The 24,498-nt window shown below is 41.5% G+C and overlaps 1 protein-coding gene across 1 annotated transcript in view; it reads right to left on the reverse strand.

Annotated features, from left to right (window-relative positions):
- Dmrt1 (doublesex and mab-3 related transcription factor 1) overlaps positions 1-24,498 on the reverse strand; it is a 103,496-nt gene that overhangs the window by 43,428 nt on the left and 35,570 nt on the right. Inside the window, exons 3-4 of the mRNA XM_076846039.2 lie at positions 18,790-19,073; positions 115-259 (exon numbers count right to left, since the gene is read on the reverse strand). Coding sequence (XP_076702154.1) covers positions 115-259; positions 18,790-19,073 — 429 coding nt within the window. The remainder of the gene's footprint in view (positions 1-114; positions 260-18,789; positions 19,074-24,498) is intronic.

Genomic DNA, 24,498 nt, shown 5'->3' on the forward strand with positions numbered 1-24,498 from the left:
AGGAACTTCCCAACAGTTCCTAACAGATATCGGCCATCAGAGAGGTTAGGACCCCCCATGTTGGCTGCACATCCTCTCCCCACCCCCAAAGCCAGCCTGAGAGCAGACACCTACCACTCGATTTGGCTTCCGAGTAGGAAGGGCCATCCTCAAAGGTGAAGATTTGGGACACACTCTGGCCCAGGTAGGAGGGAGGCCCATAATAAGAATGCATCCTGTACTGGGAACTCACTGCATGGCGATTCTCCGAGTTTTTCATCTGCTTAAGAAAAAAGAAAAAACACAGTAAGACCAAAGTTGCATTTTACAATTATTAAAAAAAAAAAAAAAAAAGAGGGGAGGAGAGTGGGTATGGGGGCAGGAAAGATCGTGGAACGAGACGAACATCATTACCCTAGTATGCGTATGACTACACATATGGTGTGACACCACATCTTGTACAGCCAGAGAAATGAAAAGTTGTGCTGCAGTTGTGTACAATGAATCAAAATGCATTCTGCTGTCATATATACCTAATTAGAATAAATGAATAAATAAATATTTTTTTAAAAAACTAGAACTGCGTACCCTCAAGGTGACTTGACTATCTTTGGGTCCCCTCAAAAGCACCCCGAAAATTCCATGTGGGTTATATGATGCTCAGTTAACAAGTACTAAAAAGAACAGGGTGGTAGAGAGGGGATAGCCATGCTCAGGAGCCAACACACCTACTGGAAGGCTTCTGAGCTGCTTTGACCTTCTTCATGTTTCCTTCTGGGTAAAAATGGCGCCTGGCCTTGGTTACCTTATACTATTCATATAAGGACGCCTTTCAAAGACTGTAAACAACAACATGGAAACCAAGCACAGGGTAAGCTGTCCCCAGTGGGATGCCATGCTGGGTCCTGTCAGTCAGCGTCCATGCCCACCTCCTTCTATGCTGTTCCCTGTAGCAAAGGAGAGAGGTAAGGGATCTGGATTCAGAAGGGATCTGGATTTTGCTAATGACCACAAAAGAGTGGGGATGGGAAGGCAGCAGGGAAGCACAAGCTACCCATCCAGGAGCACTGGCAGCTGACACACAGGCCTGGCAGCCACACATTTTTCTGGAAACCAGATCCTGTCTTTGGGACTCTGGGTACCTCTTATGTAAAGAGCAGTTCTCCATTGCTTCCTGATCTCTTCATTCAAATCTCAGGAGATGTGACCTAACTTCAGTTTTTTCAGTCCTTTTGATGACTGGAAAAATCCTTCTGATGATAGACAGGGCCCCAACTTCAGTTTTTCCAGTGCTTCTGATGAATGCAGAGGGGGCACTTATGCCAAAATCTAGAATTGTTTCCTGCATGGAAGCTGGTACAGCTACTAAGCATTCAACTCATAATCATATCTTCATGACAAGAGCAGAGCTGGATGATTTATATTGCCCTTAAAAATTAAATTTGGATGGTACTGCATTTACTTATTTATTTAGATGCTGGGGATCAACCCCAGGACCTTGTGTATCCTAAGCAAGCACTCTACCACTGGTGTACATTCCTAGCCTGTAGATGACAGCCACTTTTAAATAACAGACTTTCTAAGGAAATGTCTAAGGATAAACTAATCATGATCAGAATTAAGAACTAATTTCAAAAATTGTGTTTTTAAATCAACTGTATGCTAACTTAACACACCTGGCAGGTAAAATTAGTTTCTGGGCTTCCTGGAGATTTTCTATGAATAATCTAAATTCTGATAATTTCTCAAGTCACCACGGTCTGAGTGCATTTTGAATACCATGGAATGTTTGGTGGAAAGCTCCTGATTTCTGTATGATACTTTGAGATGCTTGAAGGATTCATGTTTGATTTTCCCAGTTCAAATGCATGCTCTGAGGGGTGGATTCTCACCCCTTGGAGAAGCAGAAATGACTTCATTACAGGTGGTTATTTCCTTTCAAGTGAAGTTTCAATAAGCAAACTACTCTTATTCTTTTTGCTTTTCAAAATATATACAGTGGCATCTTTTCTAGGCCAATCATTCCATTTCCCTTTTCTTCTGTCATATAAATCTTCACCAAATAGGAGGTCAAAGCAAGCTGTACTTGGAAAATAGCCCAAGGCCAAGAACTGCCTGCCACCCTAACGAGAGTGCCCAGGTCAGGAGGGCCCATTAGGGAGCTATGAAATCATTCAAGAGGGAGGACAATCAATGGTAGCAGTTTACTACACAAACAAACTAGGTTCCCAATTAGACCAGTGCTCCCCAGCACTCCCTGAACCGGCATGGGGCTCTGTTAAGTGCAGAGTCAGTGTGCTAGGTCTGGGTAGGGCCTGATTGCCTCACAAGCAATCCCAGAGAAGCTGATTCACTCTGATGACTAAGAGCTTGAAAAATGATACTATTCTCTTACTTAGGAGCCCAGAACAAATGTTCTAAAAAATTCTGTAGCAAACTGCTTATAACCACCAAGTTTCCAATGGAAGTGGGATAGGGTGAAAATTATGGCAAATGGCATTTTTTTGCTTTTATTATTTTTCTTTTACCTGTAAAAGTCCCCAAAGCATCAATAATTTTTTCAGGGCTCTTGCATCTTCCTGAAGTGTTGCAATGGTAATAAGAAACTCAAGCACATCTTAAAGAGCCATTTCTGCCTCCAAACTTCCATCAAGTCAGTTATGCAGTCTGAGCAGTGAGCACCAAGTTAGCAACAAGGGACTAACAAAAGAGTACAGAACACCCTGGTATGAATAACAGGGCGTCCCCCTCTGGTTAGGGAGCTAGTCTCATCTGAGTGCATGTCAGTCCTTCAAGGAAAATAATTTTCAGGTTTTTTATGTGTGTGTGTGTGTGTGTGTGTGGCGGGGGGTGTCGTTTTAGGTACTGGGGATGAAACTCAGAGGCACTCTATCACTGAGTTACACGCCCATCCCTTTTGATTTTGAGACAGAGTCTTGCTGAATTGCCCAGGCTGACCTCAAATTTGTGTCTCTCCTGCCTCAGCCTCCAGAGTCAGGAGGATTACAGGTATGTGCCAGAGCAGGCCAGCTGTTTTTCAGTTTCCCTCTGTACAAGGAAACTACAGGTCTCATCTTGAGCCTTCAGGCCCTGCAAAATGCTCTATATTTTCCTTTTACTATGAAAGTTTCTACTAATCTGTTTAAAATGTTTGAAAAATGTTCACTGTAAACCCAAATCAGGGGTCAGCAAACTTTTTGCTGTAAATGATCAAATAGTAAATATTTTAGGCTTTGCAAGTCCCCTCTAGGCAACCGGCAAATCAATTGGCTGTGTTCCAATAAAACTTCAGAAATATGTGTACTAGTTCTTAACCTTGAGTCTCACTACAAAAAGGGCTCTCCTTCACCCTGTACTGAGAGTCTGGGTGCTAACCCTAGAAAATCTGATTTAATTGGTCTGGGGTGTGGCCTGGACCCTGGGTCTTTCCAAAGCTTCCCAAGTAATTAATTCTAAAATGTCATGAAGATTGAAAAGCAATACTCTAAAATTATCAACATGTCTCTAAACATCTGAGAAGTTTGAAATCACAATATTCCTTGTATTACTTTAAAAATGCAAAAGGTCAAGTGTGTCAGTGCCAATCCCACTATGTATATTATCTGAGAAGAAAGATAAATGATAAGAGTTCTTTTCTAAAAAGTAACTTGCTGGAAAATAAAAAACAACTTCAAACCTATGCATATGCTAATATCCCCATAATTCTCTTTCTATATTTTTAGAAAGCATCAAATTGCAAGAATTATTTGAAACTAAGAATTGAGTTCTTCATATTCATTCAATTTCCCCAACAAATCCAAAATATCACTGAGCTACAGAAAACTTCCAGCAAAAGAAGAAAAGATACAAAGGGTCAGACTCCATTTGATGTCACTAAAATGTGAACTTACTGAGGTTATCAATCATCAGCTCCATCCAACACAAAGAATAATCCACAAACAACACCCACATGGCCCTGTATGTTTCTAAGTGCATGTGTATATCTCTGAAACACAGTTATACCTGAACTGCAATTCACCCAGAAAGCTCAGGAAAAGGTACAGTATAATACTATTTAAAACTTTAAATTGCTAACTGCTCCCTTTTAACTGAAAAAAAAAATCACAATTCTGCTACTTTTGGTTTAGACAAAATGGGTAAATAATGAAGACTTTGAAACCTGTTTTACCTTAAACCCATAATTCTCCATAAGGGGGCAACCTGGTCCCTGGGGAACTTCTGACTCTATGGAGACATTTTCTCGCTCCCCTACCCCATGTTTCCTATTGGTGCACTACAGTTGTACATAATGGTTGGATTTCATATTTGTACTGTACACAACATCAACAATATAATTTGGATTGTCACAACTGGGGGGAGGGGAGTGCTCCTGGTATCTCGTGGCAAAGGCCAGGTGACATCTTCCTTCAATGTGCAGGACAGTCCCCCACACAACAAAGTATCCAGCCCAACATCTTGGTAGTGCCAAGGTTGAGAAACCCAGCTTTAAACTAACCTGATAACCTTGGCTCAGCCCCTCACCACCAGTGAAAAGAAAAGAGCAAAGCACTACTGAGGGACAGAAGCTATAAACTAATTAGAATTGTTCAGTTCTGCTCAAGGGGCATGTTATTCTTTCCTTTTTGCAATGCTACCTTGTTTCTTTAGATTTTTAATTCCTTTAAATTAAACAAATAAACCAAGTAAAACCTAAAAACCCAGGACTCTGTTGAATTATGGTTACTATTATTATCAGCACGTGGTAGCTGGCAAGCAAGAGGCATGTTTTATAATCTTATTACCCTCCCCAGCCTCTGAGCCCAAAGAGGACCCACGGACAGGAGCTGGGCTGGCAGAGAACGCACATGCTGTTAGTCTTAACCCAAAGGAAGGTAAGAGTTTAATGGTTTGTTTTATCAAATTGCTGAGAAAAATACATCACAATAAATCTGAACCATAGGTTCTCTTTATACATCATAACTGCTCTCTTTTATAGTAACAATAATATAAACAAAGAAAAAATGTTTGGACCTCATTTCTTTTCTCAAAAGTTCCTGAATACTATTCACTGAGTCTACTTTGCTTCAGATAGGAAGAATGTCTAGTTCCACACTGAACTGAACACTCCTCCTAGGTGAATGGCTAAAAGGGATTCACGGAGACAGAATAATCTTGCTGGAGTTTAGGTAGGGGACAGCGTTCCTGAGAAGAGTTCTGTAGGATGACAGTTCTAATTGCAGAGTCCTCTGGCACTGACAAGTGGCTCATGGTCTTTTAAATCATTTGGGGTGAAACTTCGATTATCCGATCAGAAACATTTTACAAAAGAAGGCAAGACTTTACAGGCTGCAGAATTTCAGGTCTTCTGGTAAAACCAAGAGTAAAGGTCAGGGCTGAATTCTGCCTTCAGTAAATGGTGTCTTTGATTTTAATATAAGTCTCTTTTCACACTGGCTGAATGGGACACCTGTTCCCACGTTCATCTAACCACATAATCTAAGCTGTCCTAGATCACAGACTGCACCTTATGAGGTGCTTCCCCCCAAAGGTCCCATTCACCTACTGAAACGCACATTCATCCTCGGGCACTGCACACTTCCCAGTTAGAAAGAATTATTTTTACTATGTAGGCTAACCGTGATCGCCATTATGCACATATTTTGGGCATAAAGGAAACATCAACAGGCTAAATCATGTACCATAGGCTGATTCCCCACTGCTACAATCCATGGCTCCCCACTTCCCTTCCCTGTCCATCCAATCCTCCAAAGATTTGCTTTCTCTCTACTAATCAGCTTTGTTAACTTCACCCACTATGCTGACCCCTCCTTCTTTTAGGTGGCCATTCCTTTGAATGCTCTTAAAGGAGGAAAAACGGAGATGCATGGGGAGACAAGCCTGTGAGGAGAACTCAGACTCTTGTGAGGAACTCCCAAAGAGCCCCAGGGTTCTGGGGGCACCCTGAGGGGAGGATGTCTAGTGTGCGGGCTGCACTTAGATGCTAAAGAATATAACAGCTGCTTATCCCAAGAGGGAAGGATGCCCTTCCTCCCCTGAGAGTAGGTGAGAAGGGAGAAGAGGAGGGACAAGAGGGGAGAAATTGGATGCCTATGTGAAATGGCAGAAAGAGCAAACAATTTAGCCAGGTGTGGTGGCACATGCCTGTTATCCCAGGTACTCAGGAGGCTGAGGCAGGAGGATCACAAGTTTGAGGTCAGCCTGAGCAAAGTAGTGAGACCCTGTCTTAAAATAAAACACCCCCCCTGCAAAAAAGGGATGGTGATGTCACTTAGAGATAGAGTGCCCCTGGGTTTAATACCTAGTGCTACTGAAAAGAGGTGGGGTACTTAAAAAAATGATACATCTAAGCTGTTTTTAGTTGTAAACACCAGTTTCTCAAGGTATGAGAAAATCTGTGAGATACGCAAAAACAAAAGGAGACTTGTGTGGATGAGGCTTTTCAAGCAGAAATAAAAGGAAAGGACTTAAATTCCAAGCTTGGATTAATACCAAAGCAGATTAAAAATAATAAAAATAGGGCTGGGGATCTGGCTCAGGCGGCGGCGTGCTCGCCTGGCATGCGTGCGGCCCGGGTTGGATCTTCAGCACCACATGCAAAAAAAGGATGTTGTGTCTGCAAGAACTAAAAATAAATAAATAAATATTAAAATTCTCTCTCTCTCTCTAAAAAAAATAATTTTTAAAAAAGTCACAAAATGCCCCATAGAAAAATAAACAAGTCATCAGGAAACACAGAACCAAAACTATCCGTGAGCACACAAGGGGACCACCTGCCAACTCCCAGAGAAGGTGGAGAGGTAAGCAGCAGGTATCCACACTCTAAGGGAAAGACATCCCACAGGACACTGGGATTCCACCTGGACATATTAGTGCTTCATTATGCTTGTCTTCATCAGAAAAGCAATTAAGATGTGAGTACTGCTATGCTTTTAAAAACCCAAATTAATATTATGAACCTTTACTTAGTTGTTTTTACCCTCTGCATCTGTGGCACTAATAGAATAGTTTATTTCCCTTAGGTTCTATTTTCCAAAAGGCAGAAATGCTACTCCTTACAGGGCCCTGAAATAATTCAGTTGGTTAGAAAAAGCACAAATTGGGACTGGGGTTGTGGCTCAGGCACTGGGTTCGATTCTCAGCACCACATAAAAATAAATAAAGGTCCAACAACAACTAATAAAATGTTAGAAAAAAAAAGAAAGAAAAAGCAATTTTTTTTTTAAGGAACGATATGAAATTCAGGTGGGTTCAGTGGCTTGCACCTGTAGTTACAGCACTTGGAAGGAAGAAACACTTGAGCCCAGAAGTCAAGAGACTAGCCTGGATAACCCAGGGAGAAAAGGAAACACCACCTAAATAACTAATGATATAATATGGAATGAAACTGAATAAAGAAAACAGAAAATATATGAGAGCCTACTGATGCATAGTATGGATAAAAGCTATTTCAAAGGACTTTGCGTTTTGTGCATGTATGTATATGTAAATACATTCTGAATTGGTTTCTGTGTGTCCGCCTAAAAGGTTTAAAAAAGACACTGATATATCTATCAATCAGGCAGAGGGAAGCAAAAAGAGGTATCTCAATAAATAAAAGTCCAATTTTAAAAAGTGTTTCCTCTTCTTGGAACCTGGAAGGTCCTGTGCAGCATGCAGGAGGTTCTCAAAAGAGAGAGGGCAGACCAGACTCGGGCTGGGACCAGCTTAGTATCTTTGTCATCTTTACCTACTCATGCAGCACATTCTAGCCCTGGGTCAGACACTAACCTTTATCTATTTCACAATCTAAAATTCAGTCCCTGACTTCTGAAATGAATTCACACATAGGGCCAGGCATAAATCCAAGAGGGATTTAGATGAAAACCAACAGGAAACATATTCAGTAAAATACCTAGAGGAAAGGGACACGAGAAAGTCTGTTTTTAAAATATCTAGTTAATGATTATCCAGACACAGAACATTCCAGGCTCAATAGCCTGCTGAGTCTTAGAAGGCACTGTGTAGCAACTCTTAAGACTGACAGAAGGGTCCCCAGCGATGACATTGTTGATGCAATTACCCAGAGAAAACGTTGGTTGTTGAACATAGAAGTAGGGAATTTCTGAGAACAAAAATGAGCATTTATTGAGAAATGCTGAATGGTCTGTTATCTCACTAAGTCCTCATAATTTAGTAATCACCAAATAAGAAGTCGCTCAGAGAGATCAGGTAACAGTCCTGCTCACAGAGGCAGTAGGCAGAGAAAGCAGGATTCAAAGCAAGTTGCACAGAAGCTCCCGATGGGTCTCTACTAAAATCAAGCCACCTTGCTAATTTAAATGAAGACACCTGCTTATGGTAAAGAGCTGCTTGCTGCCTCTGGCTTTTAACAACTCCTCGTGTTTTTTCCTACTTTTAGAGAAAACAAGAAACTTATTTTTTTGATAGCCTGAAAATGAGAAGATGGCCATAACCACACATTCAGGAACTTTGATTCTGAGACCAGAAGCATCTATATCTGTTCCCACCTTGATGGACAAACTTAATTAACCTTTGCTACTCTGTTCCAACCTACTGTTTTAGACAAAACTAGTGACCCAGAAACAATATGTTACCATCAAAATCTCCATGGCAGCGACACCAAGAGATATAGCCCTATCAGCAGTATCGGGAAATAAGCCACTTGGATTAGCTGCTCTAAGAAATATGGATTATATTCATGTCACACATGAGCTGTCAGAAACATTAGGATACTTTTAGCATAAATCAGCAGTGTGACGGGTATCTTATGAGTACTGAACATGACAGACTGCCTGGAGGGCAAGGGGGGCGCTGGGACCACCTTCCAACTGGCAGCATAAGCATATTCCCACATACTTCCCCCAAACTAGTTTAAAGATTCCAACACAGGTTGGTTAGCACTGCGGGACACAACCTGACTCGTGGGTGGCATGAAAAGGCCCTTTCTGCTTCCAAGATCATCACAGAAAGAGGCTACCTCTAGGTAATGCAAACAACACAAGAACGACCGAAAACACCTTTCCCTGAAGCACACAGAGGAGTGTGTGTGTGTGTGTGCACGTGTGCAAGCAGAGAAACATGCCTAAGAGCCAATGTTTAGTGATTCTTTGAAATTTTCAGGTTTCATACAAGTAAGACCAACAAACATATCTGTCCTGCAAGGCAGGCTGGAGAGGCCTAGACAGGAAGGTCATCCTGCAGCCAACACACCCCAGCTCAGACTCAACTGCCCATGAGCAACAGTGCGGTACTGACAGGAGCTTTCTCCTCCCTGAGCCTTAGTGTCCTCACCCACACAGTGTGCCTGGCACCATAGCTGCCAACCACTGTCCTGCGCACTTCCCTGCCTCTGAGGGGTGGTCACACCCAGGGACCCTCTTCTGAACCTGCCACTAAATGACTCTTTAGACATAAATACCCTTCCTATTACATACTTCAAATATTAAGTATGTAAGTATTTTGTCTAATATTCAAAATAAAAATTTGCTCTCTACTGATTTTCAAATTTTAAAACAAGTGAAAACCAACTCAGGATCCATACTGCCACTATTAAATATGTTTTTGTTGCGGGCGCACATACACACACACACACACACACACAGAGAGAGAGAGAGAGAGAGAGAGAGAGAGAGAGAGAGAGAGAAGAGAGGGAGAGAGAAGTTCCAGGCCTTCCCATTTTTTGGTTTTATACAGATATTCAAGACACACAATGAGGATGTCTGCTTTCCTTCCTCCCAGAATGGGTTGATAAAAACTGGGAAGTGCAAAAAGAGTGTTAGAAGGGTTTTTTAAAAGGTGTAAAAAATAAAAGGAGTAGATAATATCATTTTCCCCTATTCTCAACCTCCTTATAACCACCCCCCTGGGAAGCTGTACGCATCAAGGGCAAGGATGACGCCTCAAGGTGTGGGCAATAAGGGGTGCACTCTCTGTAAAGGATTTTGAAATAGTAAACCCCACTAAAAGTCAATCTTGTTTTCTGTTACCATGTGCTAGCAATTCTAAACAACAGCAGTGATAAAATGTTCCTCCTCATCCTGCCCCTTGGCATGCCTCATAGAGAGCCCATCTTTCCACCAGGCCTCAGAGTTCTCCCCAGAAAACCTCCAGATTCTAAATAAAGAGCAATCAGAGAATTATATGAGTCCTGGTTCTCTCTCCTCTGCTAGCACAGTGCCAGACTCAGAGAAGGACATCTAAAAGGAGGTTTTTATACATACTCTATAATATGAAGGGTTTTTGTAACCCCATTCTTGTTTGTCTCTCATATATCTAACATGGTATTTTAAAAAAGGCAAACCCATCTATTATGCATTCCTTCAACTTTGATCTTTATTCAATCAATGAGTGAGTATATATTCAACTAACAGACTAGAGAAATTTGGACTCCTGAGAAATTGGAGAACCATTTTTACATGTACTTAAACATTTCTGAAAATCAACTAATTTTATATCATATTCACATCATTTAACAGGAGACAAAAGTGAAAAGAGCAAAAATAAATTAGGTACTCAAGGCCCTGGGTTCAAACCTAACACCAAAGAGAGAGAGAGAGAGAGAGAGAAACCACAAATAGATGTTAGCCAGCAGCTCAACCAAATTAAATCAGAAAGCTTTCAAACACTATGATCTAATTATCCAATATTCAAGCAGATTACAGAATTCCCAAATGACTATATTATTTACTAACCTGATGCTATGGTGTCAAGAGTATTGGTAGTGTTACAGACTAGCAGAAGACTGGTAATACACTTATTTCTGCCTCCAATTCAGTAGTGGATAGGTGCTGGTTTTACACCAACCCTTAAACAGGGTTTCCAACTCAGTCCAGATTAAACCCATCTCTCATAAGAGAAATGACTCCATAGGACAGCCCAGGACTTGCAGAAGTCTCCCAAAGGCTTCAGAAAATCTGTAGTTACTCTATACGGATTTCCTGGGATGTTGCTGGACCACTTCGGCCAGGCTGAGAAACACTTCCTTAGGATGATCAGGGGCCTAGTTCCTTCACCTATTCTAGGTCAGAGATATCTGTTCCCTAGTGTCCCAGGTGTCCAGGACGCAGGTCACCTTTCTTCTTGAATCCACATTTTTAACTAAAATATTCTGCAGAAGTGTCTCTAGTGAACTTTAACTAAGGAATGTTCCCAGCACCCCTCCACCCCTCCACCCAGGTTCAGTCCACCTCCTTTCTCCTACAGCTTTGGTTCCAACAAAGAGCCACAAGACAATGACACCTGCACCACACTTGGTACATAAGCTGAATAATGTGCTGAAAATATTCATTAAAACAGGAAAATTCAGAGGAAAGAAAAATCTCAGCATCAAAATGTTTCTATGAGGGGCTGGGGTAGTGGCTCAGTGATAGAGCACTTGCCTAGCATATGTGAGGCACTGGGTTTGATTCTCAGCACCACATATAAAGAAACAAATAAAGGTCCATTGACAACTAAAAAATAATTTTTAAAAATATTTCTATGAAATGAAAACTTACCTAGAAACTCCAAAATAATCAACAATAAAATTATTGCAATTACTGAGTACATGAAAGTGTTTAGATACATAAATAAAAATAAAAAAGCATACCACATTGTAGCAAAAGAGAACATGCATAAAAGAAATCCTTCAGGCATAAACAAAAAATTTATGCATCTGTACTTCACTTTTAAGAAACCAAATTACAATCATTAGCTCTGCTTGCCCAAGGCAGATAGATACATTATCTATTTCTAAATCTCCTTTCCTGAGGAAAGAAGTTGCTTTAAAAATGTTTAAAATTGAATATGTCCTTATAAATTTTTCTATGACTGCCTGCAAACTTTTATCAGTTTTTCTTTCCAGAGGAAGAAGTGTATCAATGTCTGTCTACCACCAGATAGTGGCCAATAACCAGGTTATTCTTAAGAAAGGGAAGCCAAGAACTAGGTATGGTGGCCTACCTCTGGAGTACCAGTCACTCAGGAGGCTGAGGCAGTTCAAATCCAGCTTGTGCAACTTAGACCTTATCTCAAAATTTAAAAAAAAAGGGCTGGGGATGTAGCTCAGTGGTAAAGCATCAGTACCTCAAAAACAAACACAACAGCAGCAACAAAAAGCCTAAAGTCACTACTTTTGACTATTTTTTTAGTTAACGGATTGTCTCAATGCTGTACCATACTTTAAAAAAAAGGCAGTTAGGCCGTTGTCTAGAGGTTTGAGAACCTTGGTGGACATGCAAGTAGTTCAAAGGCAATGGTTTCTTTAGATGCAGGGGCCTGGCCCTCTGGCCCTCAGCAGGCTGAAGGTGTTAGAATGCCATCCCAGGAGCATCTTTTTCTGTGGCCCAAGTGTCAGGTGCCAGGGTCTGTTTTCCTTCCTGTCTGAATCTCAGTTCAAACATAGGACTACTTAGGTGATCCTAACCTCCTTTCTCCCTTTCTAAGTGAAAATCACAGGCTTCCCCAAGAACCACTTTGCACAATTCTTTCTTTAAATATCTTTTAACTTAGTTGGGTGCACAATCTCATGCCTGTTACCCAAATGACTAAGGAGGCTGAGGCAGGAGGATGGTAAGTTTGAGGTCAGTCTGGCAATTTAGTGAGACCCTGTCTCAAAAGGTATAACTTCAGTGATAGGGGCTGGAGTTGTGGCTCAGTGGTAGAGCGCTCACCTAGTGCGTGTGAGGCCCTGGGTTCCATCCTCAGCACCACATAAAAATAAAATAAAGGTACTGTGTCCAACTACAACTAAAATAAACAAAACATTTTTAAAAAAGTTTATAACTCCAGTGGTAGAGCATCCCTGGGTTCAAGCTCCAGTACTGCAAAAGACGAAATTACTTTTAAAAATTTAAACAGATACATAACAATTGTACATCTTTAGGGGTCCAATGTGATATTTCAATACATGTACCCAGTGCATAATCATCACATCAGGGTAATCAGAATATCAATCACATCATCAAACATTTATCATTTATTTGAAGGAAGAACATCTGACAACTGTCCTCTACCTAATTTGAAATATATAATGAATCACTGTTAACTATAGTCACCCTACTGCCATTTTCTCAATTTGTCTTGTTTTATTCAGTGGAGGATCCTAGCCCTAGCGCACAGTAAGCCCTCAATCCTTGTAGATGGGCAACCAAGGAAAGCAAAAGCAACCACCAGGAGGAAGGAAATCCCCCATGTTGCCATCCTATTGCAGCCAAACTGTACCCTAACTGGTTGGAATGTAAGTCTAGACATCTGGTGGCACAAGCCTTAGAAAAGCAATCAAGAGGGCGCCTGCCGCAGGGACTGAAAGGAGATCCGAGGTACAGCTCAGAGTCCTCCCATATTTATTTCTGCTCACTTGATATGCACCTCTCCCTTGTCAACCTGGTACAACATGTTTATTTAAGAGATAATGTTGCCGTGGAGGAGTGCACAAGGCCATAAACAGCTTTTGCAGGCAATTAAATGCAGAAGCGAAATTGAGCTGCTGGTCAGCGGAACCAGCCATTCATCCTGAGTTTGTTCCAGTGTCACAAATGTTATTCCTGTTTCACAACAGGACAGGAATCTGTGATTGGGCCACAAATCTCCACCAGCTGGAGACAGACCAAAAGCGATTAAAGCAGCTCTCAGTGTGCATGGCGGGCACACAATAGCGCTCTGGGATTCTGGAATGCTGTTCCCGGAGGCTGTTCTTTCTTATTTTTAAAGAGGGTTTGCACGTAGTAGGTGCTGAATCCTTATGTGTGGCTTGCTTGATTTTATAGGGAGTCTTGCAGGAAGTCTCAACTCTACAAAGAGTCAATGGATTCCTCCTGCAAATAATCCCACATCTTCCCTACTCATTTGTGAAGTCTAGATTACAAAACTCATGGTGATCTCCACTCCAGGGTTATTAATCACCAAGTAGCTCCTGCATGAGAAACAGTCACACTGCTCCCCCAGCAACACCAGCCCTGGAAGCAGCAAAGGATAGGGGACAATGTACAAAAGGAAGAGTCCACCCCACAAAGAGGAGAGAAGTTGAGTCTTTGCAATAAAGTCAAGAAGATAAATGCAAGAGATTTGGCATCTGATTTGGACCCCTGTGCCAAGTCTGGGTGGGAGAAGGGCATCAGGCAACAGAGAGCACAAGGCTCCCAAACACAGCTGAAGAGCATCACCCTCGGAAGGAGACAGAAAAGCAGGGTAGCTGCCACAGGTGACCCTACTCGCCCATCCCTGGGAAAATTCCACCAGGAGGGACATGGCACTGTCCAAAGAGCCTAGTCCCAGCATGTTCTGGAAACACACAGCATGGTGAGGGACTCTCACCCATCTCGATTCCTGTTCTCTGGAATAAAGACAACTCTAGTTACAAAATGAACTGCCCATTCCTATCCCTTCAACATTAGCTAAAAGTATTATTTATAGATTTTTACTATGTAATACTTCTTAACATATTTGATAACTTTATAATAACTTTTATGCTTTCAAGTTTTGTTTTATAATTGGATCAAATCTTCCCCAAGATACAAAAATCATTCCATATACATTTGTACTTGGTCCATATTCACATGTCACAGTCTCAATAATAATTGAAATGTGCACTATTTATACCCTATCTTGTTAGGAGGGACTCACAAGGCAGCTAACTAGAATACATATGAAGAAATGGAGAAAAAATAAGCAAATTTTAGAAAGCAAGGCCAATTGAAAATAATAAGTGAAATAGATTCACTGCAGTTAATATCAGCAGCATAGCACTTCTGGATTTATATAGAAACTCACATGAGCTAATCATCTCCCTTCAACTATCACATGACCTTATGTATACAACAGTCCTACACAGATGATACCATACTCACTTTACAGATAAAAACCCTGAGATTTGGAGGATAAAGTATTTTGCTCCAAGTGAAATAGCTCAATCACAAGTTAGAAGCAAGCATGGATCTTCCAGTGCTAAACCCCAGGTTCCTTAAAGCACGAAATATCATTCCTCCAAATCAGCAGACCTGGTGATCGATAGCTGTGATCCCATCAGCTCTAGACCAGAACTCTTTAGCAACCCTTTCGACTCTACTCACTGCTGCTCTGATTATTATTATTACAAGTCATTTTGTAATTAATGGATTACATCTACACTGGCTCTTGTATTTTTAAGTTTATTTTCAGTGGAACTGACTTCTGTGGGCATGACTAAAAAAACCTGTAAGTCAAGTCTGGGTTTCATTTGGTTACAAGATTGATCCACAAACTCATAAGATGTCAAATTTTGAGGGAACAGGTCATATGGTAGAGTCCCTTCATCCAAACTGTGGGGATCATTTTTATGCTATACACACTCTTGTGAGTGAACTCAAATATGCTTTAGTTATAATCACATTCACTGAAAATTAGTATGCAGATCTCAAAAGTAACTTCAAAATAGTTACTTTTAATAGTTAAGGAACTCAGCATATTTTAAATACTGTCATCAAAGACTGCATATTTTAGAAAAGTATAAGGGCTCTATCCTCAACTTCTGTGTCGTAATCATCCATCAGCCCTATTCTAAAAATTTCTGCATACTTCCGACCTCCACAAGTGAAGAAAAATATCTCCAGTGGAAAATAAAAGGTAGCAATTCCAGGGGCCAGGGGTGTGGCTCAGTGGTAGAGTGCTTGCCTAGCATGCATGAGGCATTGGGTTCAATCCTCGGCACCACATAAATAAATAAATACACTCATAAATAAAAAATAAACAAACAAAAGGTAGCAATTCCAAGCCCTAAAGAACTAGAAAGGGCCTCAATATTCGTACTGAATCCATCCCACAGTTAAGGTTCACCTGAGGAGACATTCTGCACGTTCCCTGGAGGTCTGAGTTTCCAGAGGGCACTTGGTAGGAAGTCACGTAGAATTGAGTTTGTGGCAGACCCAGTGATGACCAGATAGTGCTGACACACTTGGGAGCCAGACAGGCCCAGATTCAAACCTGGATTCTTCCACTTAGTCCCTGTGTGACTCAGTTAAGTCCGTCCTGAGTTTCAATGTCCTCACCTGCTCAATAAACGATGGTTCTCATTACTGATGCTATTATTAACTAAGAACATGTAACAACCACAGTAGGACAGCAACCACAGTAGGATAGAAGAATCTACTGCTGAAAAATAGCTTGTTATATGAGAAACAATCAATGACTGTGACTGGTTGGGAACTAAGAAAACTTAAACCTGGTTCTCTGGGAAAACAAACTATTCCTTAAATGGTGCCTAAGTGTCTGTCCTGGGATTCTAACCTGCGGTGCCTCTCTCCAGCCCTGTTAAGTTCTATGGGAAGCACTAAGTATCAAAATTGCACATCCCCACAGGACAAAGAAGGTTTAGCGGAGCTTCTTCCTCCCACTCTGGCTAGCAGGTACACACTGAGTCAAGTCTGTCTCTCAGCAAACCATGCCCCCAGGGATCTCTCCCTGGGCATGGCAACGGGCATGGCTGGCTCTCCAGAGAACAGGTCTCTTCACACTGTCCCGGGATTGTGGACCTTGGTGTAAGGGATCTCCAAGACAATCCAAGACGTCAGTCACACGTTTCTCAGACTTTCTGGGAAGATTAAGAATATACATGCCTGTGTCATGCAACTTCTGCCATCTGAAAGGTTTGACAACAAGGAAAAGACCTTTAGTTTAGGAGATTTCTGACTTTTCTTTAGAGTTGATCTTGAGATGGCTTTTTCTTTCAAAAGATTTTTTTTTCTTTATTATCTTTTATCATTCAAGCCAACAGGTTCACAAACAGGTTCACACAGACCCTCCCACCTACTTCATCCTCAAAGCCAGGAAGCAGCCAGAAAGCCAGGATATTCTGATAGCAGCTCCGCATCCCTGGGAATCAGCAGGATGAGCTGGGTTTTGTTTTGTTTTTTTTAATCCTTAATATGCTCCTTTCTCCCTCAGGGAAGAGAGTCTCCAAAAGAAATCAACCCCAAATCTGCCCCAAATCATAAAATTTCAACTGTATTTTGACAGGCTTGGAGAGGTCCAGTTTGAAGTTCTATAAATCATCTTATTTCCTTTATGCTCATATTACCTCTCAATTCTAGTAGCAATGTGCTTTAAGTCTCCTTCAAAAAAGGAAGGTTCTAAAAGTGAAATGTATGAAAAACTTTTGAAAATTTGTAGCTGGGGGGGGATTAAAGCTGACATTTTAAAAGCTAACACTTTAAAAGCTAACACTTTAATTGCCCAAGAAGTTAAATCCCTGAAGGTAGCAAGAGAATCCAAGTGGGGTGACTTGAATATTACAACTTCCCCCACACCTTAAAAAAAAAAAAAGGCAAAACCAAGCATAATAATACACACTGATAATCCCAGCAAGGCAGAAGGATCACAAGTTCCAGACCAGCCTCAGCAACTTAGCAGATACTATCTCAAAAAGTAAAAAGATCAGGGATTGTGGATCAGTGGTAAAGCACCTCTAGGATCAATTCCCTGTAGCCCCCCACAGGCACCAAAAAAAGGCAGAGGCAAAATGAAATAGAATTGTTCAAGGGAAAATTTCAATTCATATATTTTGGAGGGAGTTGAGAAAGATTATGAAAGCTGAACTCACAGAAGCAAAAAGTAAAACATTGGTTGCCTGGGAGTGGGAGAAATGGGGAGATGCTGGTCAAGGCTCACTTCAGTTACAAGATGAGAAAGTTCTGGAAGTCTAATACATAGCATGGTAACTATCAATAATGCCGTGTGCTTGAAAAATGTCAAAGGACCAGATGTTAAATGTTTTTACCCCCCGCCACGCACACACACAAAAAATCAGCCTGACTGTGATAGTCAATTAGAACATCTCAAATCATCACATATATAACTTAAATATAAACAATTTTGTCAAACACACTCAATAAATCTGGGAAACAAAAAAAGAAAAAAGAAAGGAAAGTCAAAGACTTTCACTAACTCCCAAACATGTATGTTGCAGCATTTTGTCAGAGTCAAACCCCAGCTTAGCTCGAGCACAGTAAATGCATCTAAAATAAGAACAGGCCTCACAGAATCCTAACTTCTCTTGGATGGAGGAGTCTTGGTGGTGCAGTCTAACCTCTTCTGTGCCTACGTTCCTAGGACACATGCATACACTGTCTTCTAGCCTCTCAGTGCTTTCAGCATGGTGAACCTGCTAATACACAGGCATGGTGGAAAGGGTTACCCGAGGAAGCAGAACAGCTCTGGATAAGCTCTTTCCATGGTAAAACAAAATGCTGTGTTTTACTCTAAATACTAAAAAGTTCTTGATAGCACAGTATATTTTAATAATACATACTTAAGAATATGAAAGACTGACCTCCATTCCTAGCAAAAAATGTACCCAAGTTGGCCCAGCACAACAGCTACCTAATTGCTTTTTTTAACCTTTCTTCCATGTAATCATACAAATTATAACACTCTTCTTTCCCAGGGTGCAAACTCATCAGAAAAATTACTGCCACCCACAAGGTTGTACCTCGCATTTTCTAAAATGCACCATGGTGGACATGGCTGCAGGAAGTGGGGCTTCATCCTGTAAGCTATGTGTGCAACTAATGAGGGCCCACTAGGAATATGGGCAAAGTAAAATTCTAAAATAAACCCAAACATATGCATATTTCTTTGTAATTCCTTCCAATATTAAATGGCAGTATTAGCAGAGTGAAAAATTCTGTATATGTTTTGCATACCGTGTCAGCCTACACTATGTGCTAAACTGGTATAACCATGTACAGACACATGGTGCGTTTCTGTGTGCATGTATACATTTAAGTCCCTGTGTGTTATGTGCACGTTGTGCTTGTGTATTTTTCACATACCCAGTTGACTCCCTGGGTAACATCATACCTGCCACTGGTTTCCTGTTTGACCAGACACATAAGGAGCTGGAAGGCTCCGAAGGCTGTTCTTCACAGGGGATCCCCCGAGGGGACCTCCCACATCCCCAGAAGAGGCATCAGCAGCCAAGGCCATCGAGTACTGCGGATAGTTGTACAGATTGTTGTAGTAAGGGAACAGAGAAGGCTGGTAAAAGCTGCTGTAGTAGGTGGAGTCTGAAACCAGGTCAGGTGCGTTCTCCACGTGCCCTCTGCTGGTGACAGCAGGAATGTCCTGGATGACCATGCGTCCCTCTGAAAAGAAAAAGAAACACTGTTCATGTGGGGGTTCGTGAAACATGAAATTTTCCCTCTAAACCCTGGAAATGCATCACCTCCCTCTGCCAGGTTCTGTAGAGCAAATAACATGGATCTGCTGGAACGTAGCCATCTGCCACATCTGTGGCCAAGGGAGTTTCTAATCTGACATTTGGTGGCACAGCTCAAACACCATTGCTGAATATTTTTACTGAGAACACCAAAGTATTTTAGAGGCTATTTTAATTACATAAAGCCTGACAGTATAAAACATATCCCCAAATTCCCACCCTAATGTCAAAAAACAGAGATCAAATCCAGTTAACCTGTCTGGATATTTTTACCACAGAATTAATTGCAGTTCACTTTAGATAAAGTACAAAAACACCCAGAACCCTAATTATGGTGTCCACATAGACATGTCAGAAAGCCAGAGCAAGAGGCTAAGAGTTTAATCACAGTTTCCTATCTTCCTTCTGCAGCTAGCACTGTATGCTTTGGCAGACTGGACAACAATATGGAATCTGGGTAGACAAACTTCTGAAAAAAGTCAGAGGGCTGAGGTTGTAGCTCAGTGGTAGAGTGCTTGCCTAGCATGCATGAGGCACTGAGTTTGATCCTCATCACCACATAAAAATAAAATAAAGGCATTCTGTCCATCTACAACTACAAAAAAATGTTTAAAAAAGAAAGAAAAGTCAGTTAGAAACTATGTGAGGCTTTGCCAACCACAGTCAATGTTTCAGAGTGTTTATGTTGCAGTAAGACTTTATTCACAAATGGGAAGAAGACCAATTTGGTCAAAGGCTGGTTTCCCAAGTGCTGGCATAGGCTTTAACTATTGTCAAAATAAATGACTGATGAACTCTTTAGTTACCCATCCAGTGGACATTTACCAAACAATGCTCTTAGGAGATGAGCCAGGTGCCTGAAATGGTGCTGCAAGGTGTCTGGCTGTCCTGCCCAGAGGAGGCCTACAATCTAGATGAAAGAGACATTGGGATTACAAAACACACCACAACCTGGTATCACAGGATGCCCATAAACGGTTAGGTAAGTCAGAGAAGAAAAAATGACTCGCAGCCTAGCAAGGAATCGGAGACTTTCATGGAAAAGACTGGATCTGAGATGTTCCTGAAAAAGGAGGCCTGGGGTATGGCTCAGGGCACTATGCTTGTCCGGCATTCACCAGGCCCAGGGTTTGTTCCCCAGCATAAAAGAAAAATATATATAATTGAAATAAAGGAGCAGGATACAGGTGGAAAACGAGGAGAAGAGAGGAGAGGAAAGAAGAGGAGAGGAGAGGAGAAAAGAGAAGCAAGGATGGAGGAATAGAAGCGGTAGAGGGCAGAAGAGTGAGGTGAAGAACTGGCTGAAAACGGAGACAGAGATACACTGAAAGATGGGCTGGAGCCAGGCGAGGGGAGCCTCTGCCCAGCGCTCTGAACTCCCTTTGGGAAGCAGCAGGAACCACTAAGGATTCCTCGGCAAGGAGGTTACACAAGCAGAGCTGTGCACTGGGAAATTTACCCAGTGGACATTCTCAAGATGAATGAAGGAGAGTGAGCCCCAAAGCAGAGATACCCTCTAAGAAGCCACCGACATCATTCAGGGAGAGAGACCTCAGAGGACTGGCAATGTAAGAGGGGGCCTTGTCCAACAGAACTGGAAGGCTGATGGATGCCAAGAAGATGCAGGAGACAGAGAGCTGGAGCCTGGGTGTGGCAGCAGAGGATGGAGGGATCTTCTGCTTAACCTAGACCCAGAAGGGCTGAGCAAGCATGAGGAACTGAAACCTGTGCTCTTGGGAGATGCTGAGATCCAATGGCTGTGTATGGGGTGGGGGGGGGCAGCCAAAATCAATTCATAGAGGAGGGAGATGCAATGTCACAAAAGGCAAAAGTGAAAATGGAGAGCAGAGGGGCGTAGACTGCAGTGTCAATTGCTGCTATGAGATCAAGCAAAACCCACTCTGGAAAAGATCCAAGGATGACTAGGTCATTTTAATGTGGTCCAAGAGCCACGGAGCAGAAGGTATCCTGCAAGACAGCTGACAGCAAGTGAAGGAGATAGAAACAGATGAAGGCAATGAATGGCCTTCTCTGCCACCAGAAGGTAAGATCAAGCAAGATCTGAAAGTGGGATCAATCTCCACCCCACCTCTATGCTCCCCCACTGTCCATGTGCCTAGGACATTGTCAGACAGAGCGGCAAGCACTTGCCAAGGGGATCAATGAATAATAGTTTTTCAAGTAACTTGTCATTGAAAAACAAATGTAAATTAAAAATAGAAGCTCCGGGAGTCATAAGATCTGTTTCATTTTTTAAACTCAGATAAGGTTTAAGAGTCCCTAGGCAGGAGAGGAGGCTTGTGGAAAGAAAACCTCAGCACTGTGTGTGGCTCAAAGAAAGCACTCAGAAAGAGTCTGCTGCCTGATTGTGTGGAAGGAAGAAGAGATGTAAGGGAGCATGTAACTCAAAAAGTGCAGGCTCTGGAATGTTTTGCAGGCTCTCATACGGCCTCACTTTATAGTCAGCACTAGAGTCTCTTTTGTCTAAATGAATAACAAATCATCCCACATTAGGCTCCATGATTACATTACCAAGGAACCGTGATTTTTTTTCCTTTCCCTTTCTTCTCTTCCTTGCTAGTGGGGTGAGCCATTCTAATTTCATTATTCCACACCCCAACTCTGTATCCAGAGAGGGCACATGTCCATTCCTTTCTGAGTTTCCTCATTGGATCTTTCTCTTATTTAAAACACCAAATTTGGTGACATAAATGGTGGTTTTCAGTATCTAATTCTTTTGTTTTCAATGTCATAACTTCTATCATTTACCTGACAACAAAAGCAATCTGAACTTCCCCAAAACGATAAATGTCATACATCTTAAATCAGAAGAATGGATGTCCTACTCCCCCTGCCAGTCATAACCATTGGTGGTTCGTTCCTGTACAACCTTACAGACACTTGGGAGGGCATGCTAGAAACTTATTCCTGTCCCTGCAGTAGAAAAAGCTATCCCTTGGGGCCTGCCCTTCAAAAGCAATGTTCTTCATAAAGAAAACAAAACACAGCAGTCAAAGAATGAAATAGAAACCCAAGGACTCCAGCCTCCTGAGATCTTCCAAGAGCAGAGGCTCCTGAATTTCTGCAGCATAACCCTGACCAGAACCTTTCATCAGGCCTCAGTTTATCAAGCAACAAATTGACGGCAGTAATAACTCTCAAGGTAACAAGAAAATGACTTCCATAAACTGCACAGTAAACCTCAAATAAAATGTCAGGTCAAAGCAATGATTTGTCTTGCTATGGCTGCCTGTAATTAACTAACAAACCCATCACTTCTCCACTTATCCACTTTCTCTTCTCTTTCAAGTTATACTAAGCTTTAAGAATAAACTAAGATATAGTGAGGAAATTTCAATTTCATACCACTATTTAGATAATAAAATCATTTGAACTACTCCAAGAGTAGATGCCTACAAAAATTTTACAGTCTTTAAATGGTTAAGCACTTTTGTTTTAGTCAGTTTTTTGCCACCCTGACCAAAAGACCTGACAAGGGCAATTTTAGAGGAAAGTTTGTTTAGTCTCATGGTTTCAGAGGTCTCAGTCCACAGATGGCTAGCTTCATTGCTCTGAGCCCAAGTGAGGCATAATATCATGGCAGAAGGTTGTGGTGGAAGAAATCAGCTCAGGACGTGGCCACCAGGAAGCAGAGAAAGACTGCTCCATCACAGGGACAAAATAAAAACCCCAAGGCACACACGCAGTGACCCCCTTCCTCCAGCCAAACCTTACCTGCCTGCCTACAGTTCCCACCCACTTAACCTCTATCAGGAAATTAATCCACTATTTTGGTTAAGGCTCTCATAACCCAATCATTTCACCTCTAAACTTTCTTGCATTGTATCATGCATGAGCTTCTAGGGGATATCTCATACCTAAACCATAACAATGAGTTTTGTGGGGCATTTGTTGTTTTCAGATTTTTTAGTCGGTTTATTTTGAGGGACTAGAGGTTGGGGATTGAACCCAGAGGCACTTTACAACTGAGCTACATCCCCCTTTCTATTTTATTTTGTCAAACTAGGCCTTCCAAAACTGGCCTTGAACTTGGAATCCTCCTGCCTCAGTCTTCCAAGGAGCTGGGATTGTAGGCACATGCCACCACTCCTAACAACAAGTGAGTTTTTTTAAGCAATATTTATAATTCATAGACTCTGTTGTTCTTTTGTTGTTGTTTTGTTTTTTGGTGGAACTGGGGATCAAACCCAGGACCTCATTCATGCTAAACAGGTGCTCTACCACCCAGCCACACTCCCAAACCTACAACTCTGTATTTTCAGGTTGCAAATTAAAACTCTGGGTCAATATTGAGCACAGCCTTATGACTCCCATCTTCTATGTGCATGTTATTATTGGCACATGAAATTTTATGTGGTTGAGGGGCTGGGGATGTGGCTCAAGCGTTAGCACACTTGCCTGGCATGCGTGTGGCCCAGGTTCGATCCTTAGCACCACATACAAAGATGTCGTGTCTGCCGAAAACTAAAAAAAAAAATATTAAAAAAATTCTTTCTATCTCTCTCTTTAAAAAAAAAATTATGTGGTTGAAATCAACATCCCAACTGTGTGTCCATCTCACCAATTAGCAAAGTGTCATCCCTGAATCAGCAGCAACAGCATCACCTGGGAATTCTAGAAATGCAAACTCTAGAGCATCATCCAGATCTACTGAATCAGACACTATGACAGTGGGCCCAGTGACACAGGCTTAAACAAGATCTCAGAAGATGCTGATCCATCTGAAAACCACTGGTCTACTTTAAAGACTCAAAGCAACTGCTCCATGTCTTATTCCTAAATATAAGTGACAAGCCCTAACATTACTATCAGTCCTGACTATCAAATAAGAGCATACAAGTAAATCCCATTGTGTAAAGTTGGGCTTTTACCTATGTCACCAAATTATGGCAGAGCTCAGACCACAAGCTGTACAGCTATGTGTATGCTGCTGCCAAAAGTTTGGTTTCAATGTTGTATATCCAGTTATTCTTAACTTACTTTAACCACAAAAACTCAATTCATCTCTTAAAGCACTTACTCCATTTGACAAATATTTATTAAGCACCTAATTCTTGCCAGGTATTTGGCTGGGGTAACCCTGCAAAGTCAAGCATTGATATTCCTCATAAATCCTGCGTAAAACCCAGGGGAGCAGGTAATTAAAAAATCATTTATTCTTGACTTTGTTAGATTCTTAAGTTCTATTTTCATATATTTATGCTTATTTCACTCAATAGTTATCATATAATAACTATGTCCAAATGTTTGTTTTAGACGTTGTCAGAGCAGCACAAAGATATATTTAAATGTTTTGCTTCCTCTTAAAAACTCACCATCTATTTGGAAAA

The sequence above is a fragment of the Callospermophilus lateralis genome, chromosome 2, assembly GCF_048772815.1.
Source record: "Callospermophilus lateralis isolate mCalLat2 chromosome 2, mCalLat2.hap1, whole genome shotgun sequence".
In the NCBI taxonomy this organism is placed as follows: domain Eukaryota; kingdom Metazoa; phylum Chordata; class Mammalia; order Rodentia; family Sciuridae; genus Callospermophilus; species Callospermophilus lateralis.